At 43.7% G+C, this 3,333-nt stretch overlaps 1 protein-coding gene across 1 annotated transcript; it reads left to right on the forward strand.

Annotated features, from left to right (window-relative positions):
* The first annotated feature begins 1,175 nt into the window (after positions 1–1,175).
* Positions 1,176–2,162, forward strand: LOC110288061 (mas-related G protein-coupled receptor member A1). Its single transcript, XM_021154514.2, has one exon. It carries the CDS (start codon positions 1,248–1,250, stop codon positions 2,160–2,162), a length of 915 nt encoding a protein of 304 aa, XP_021010173.2. The 5' UTR covers positions 1,176–1,247.
* The last annotated feature ends 1,171 nt before the right edge of the window (positions 2,163–3,333 follow it).

Genomic DNA, 3,333 nt, shown 5'->3' on the forward strand with positions numbered 1-3,333 from the left:
GTTGGTGGTTCCTCAGAAAATTGGACATAGTACTACTGGAGGATCCAGCAAACTCCTGGACATATACACAGAAAATGCCCCAACATGTAATAAGGCACATGCCTTAATATGTTCATTGCAGCCTTATTTATAATAGCCAGGAGCTGGAAATAACCTAGATTTTCCTAAAAAGAGGAATTGATACAGAAAATGCGGTACATTTACACAACGGAGTACTACACAGCTATTAAAAATGAGGAATACATGAAATTCTTGGGCAAAGGGATAGAACTGGAAAATATCATCCTGAGTAAGGTAACTCAATCACAAAAGAACACACATGGTATACACTCTCTGTTAAGTGGATACGAGCTCAAAAACTGCAAATAACCAGGATAAAATTCACAGACCACATGAAGTCCAAGAAAAAGGAAGACCAAAGTGTGGGTGCTTCAGTGCTTCTTAGAAGGAGAACAAAATACTCACAGGAGCAAATATGGAGATAAAGTATAGAGCAGAGACTAAAGGAGAGGTCACCCAGAGACTGCCCTACCTGGGGATTTATCCCATATACAGTTACCAAATCCAGACACTATTGTGGATTCCAAGAAGTGCATGCTTACAGGAGCCTGATGTGGCTATTTCTTGAGAGGCCCTTTCAGAGCCTTACAAATACAGAGGCAGATGTTAGCAGCTAACCATTAGACTGAGCACAGGGATCCTAATAGAGAACATAGAAAAAAAAAAAACTGAGGGAGTTGAAAGGGTTTGCAACCCCATAGGAAGAACAGCAATATCAACCAACCAGACCAATCCCCCAGCTCCCAGGAACAAGCTATCAACAAAGGAGTACACATGGCTCCAGCTGCATATGTAGCACAGGGTAGCCATGTCATGCATCAACGAAAGAAGAGGTCCTTGGATCTATGTAGGCTCAGTAGACACCTCAGTGGAGGGGAATCAAGGGCAGAGAGGTGGGAGTGGGTGGCTGGGTCGAGGAACACCCTCAATAGAAGCAGGGAGAGGGAGGGAGGGTGGGATAGGAGGTTGGAGGAAAAGGGGGAAGCAAGAAAGCAAATAACCTTTGAAATTTAAATAAAGAAAATATGCAATAGGAAATTTTTTTTTAAATCCAACAAAAAAGGAAAACAACTGGTGAGTTCATATGAAAGACCTCATTTCTTCTTTGTGTTCCCAGCAGCACCTGTGCAGGGTTTCTGGCCCTAAACACATCAGCCTCGCCAACAGCACCCACAACAACTAATCCAATGGACAAAACCATCCCTGGAGGTATCAACATCAGAATTATGATCCCAAATTTGATAATCATCATCTTCGGACTGGTCGGGCTGACAGGAAATGCCATTGTATTCTGGCTCCTGGGCTTCCTCTTGCGCAGGAACGCCTTCTCAGTCTACATCCTAAACTTGGCTCTGGCTGACTTCTTCTTCCTCCTAGGTCACATCATAGATTCCATACTGCTTCTTCTCAATGTTTTCTACCCCATTACCTTTCTCTTGTGCTTTTACACGATCATGATGGTTCTCTATATCGCAGGTCTGAGCATGCTCAGTGCTATCAGTGCTGAGCGCTGCCTGTCTGTACTGTGTCCCATCTGGTATCACTGTCACCGCCCAGAACACACATCAACTGTCATGTGTGCTGTGATCTGGGTCCTGTCCCTGTTGATCTGCATTCTGAATAGTTATTTCTGCGGTTTCTTAAATACTCAATATAAAAATGAAAATGGGTGTCTGGCATTGAACTTCCTTACTGCTGCATACCTGATGTTTTTGTTTGTAGTCCTCTGTGTGTCCAGCCTGGCTCTGCTGGCCAAGTTGTTCTGTGGCACTGGGCAGATGAAGCTTACCAGATTGTATGTGACCATTATGCTGACCGTTTTGGTTTTTCTCCTTTGTGGGTTGCCCTTTGGCATCCACTGGTTCCTGTTATTCAAGATTAAGGATGATTTTCATGTATTTGATCTTGGATTTTATCTGGCATCACTTGTCCTGACTGCTATTAACAGCTGTGCCAACCCCATCATTTACTTCTTCGTGGGATCCTTCAGGCATCGGTTGAAGCACCAGACCCTCAAAGTGGTTCTCCAGAATGCACTGCAGGACACTCCTGAGACAGCTGAAAACATGGTGGAGATGTCAAGAAGCAAATCAGAGCCATGATGAAGAGCATCTGCCTGGCCCTTAGAGGTGGCTTTGGGGTGAGCACTGCCCTTCTGCACTTGACCACTGTCCACTCTCCTCTCAGCTTACCGACTTGGCATGCCTCAGTGGTCCACCATCTTCAACAGCTCTTCCCTAACTTGCTTTTTCTCCATCTCCTGGGTAATAGCATTAATCAGAAAGTATCATGTCTGCATCCTTCTTGATATTAATCAAATTCTCATGCTAAATTCCTCTGAAGCTTTCTTGCTATTTCTTTGGAACTTTTGTTGCCATGGAAATAGTCCAGGTCCAGAACCATGACTCTCTTGTCTGTGATTGTTCTGTACCTGGATCTAAAGATAATGGAGCCAGAAGATTATCCTGTGCCACAGTGCTCCATACCCAAACACCAACAAGAGAGAGCTTGTCTCCCAGCAGGGCAGACAAGTCTGTGACCACAGGTAAGACCACCACTTCTGCTCAAAGGGACATGCCTGGAACCCTCAGGACACAGGAACAAAGAAGCAACCTGGGTCAGGATCCCTCCAAGTTCCATCTACATCCTGGAGCTAACCCTGTGCTACAGCTCTCCATACCCAAATTCCTCCCAGAAAGAAGTGGTCTACCAGGAGTATTGACATATAGGCTTACAGGAGGGACAAGCCACAGTCAGAGACAGCAAGACCAGCTAACAACAGAGATAACCAGATGGCAAGAGGCAAGGGAAAAAAACATAAGCAATGGAAACCAAGACTACTTGGCATCAAAAGAACTGAGTTTTCCCAACACAGTAAACCCTGGATACTCCAACACACAGGAAAAGCAAGACTCTGATTTAAAGTTACATCTCATGAGGATGATTGTAAAGGATTTTAAGAAAGAAATAACTCCCTTAAAGAAATAGAGGTAAACAGGAAAACAGGTAGAAGCCCTTAAAAAGGAAACACAAAAAATCCCTTTAAAAAGTATAGGAAACCACAATCAAACAGGAGAAGAAATTGAACAAAACCATCCAGGACCTAGAAATAGAAATAGAAACAATAAAGAAATCACAAAGGGAGACAACGGAGGAATTAGTACACCCCAATGTCAAAGACAGACACTACCAAAGAGTAAAAGGCTGGAAAACAGTTTTCCAAGAAAATAGTCCAAGGAAACAAGCTGAAGTAGCCATTCTAATATCAAATAA

Source organism: Mus caroli, unplaced genomic scaffold (genome assembly GCF_978045245.1).
Source record: "Mus caroli unplaced genomic scaffold, Mus_caroli_1 scaffold_8, whole genome shotgun sequence".
NCBI classification, from domain to species: domain Eukaryota; kingdom Metazoa; phylum Chordata; class Mammalia; order Rodentia; family Muridae; genus Mus; species Mus caroli.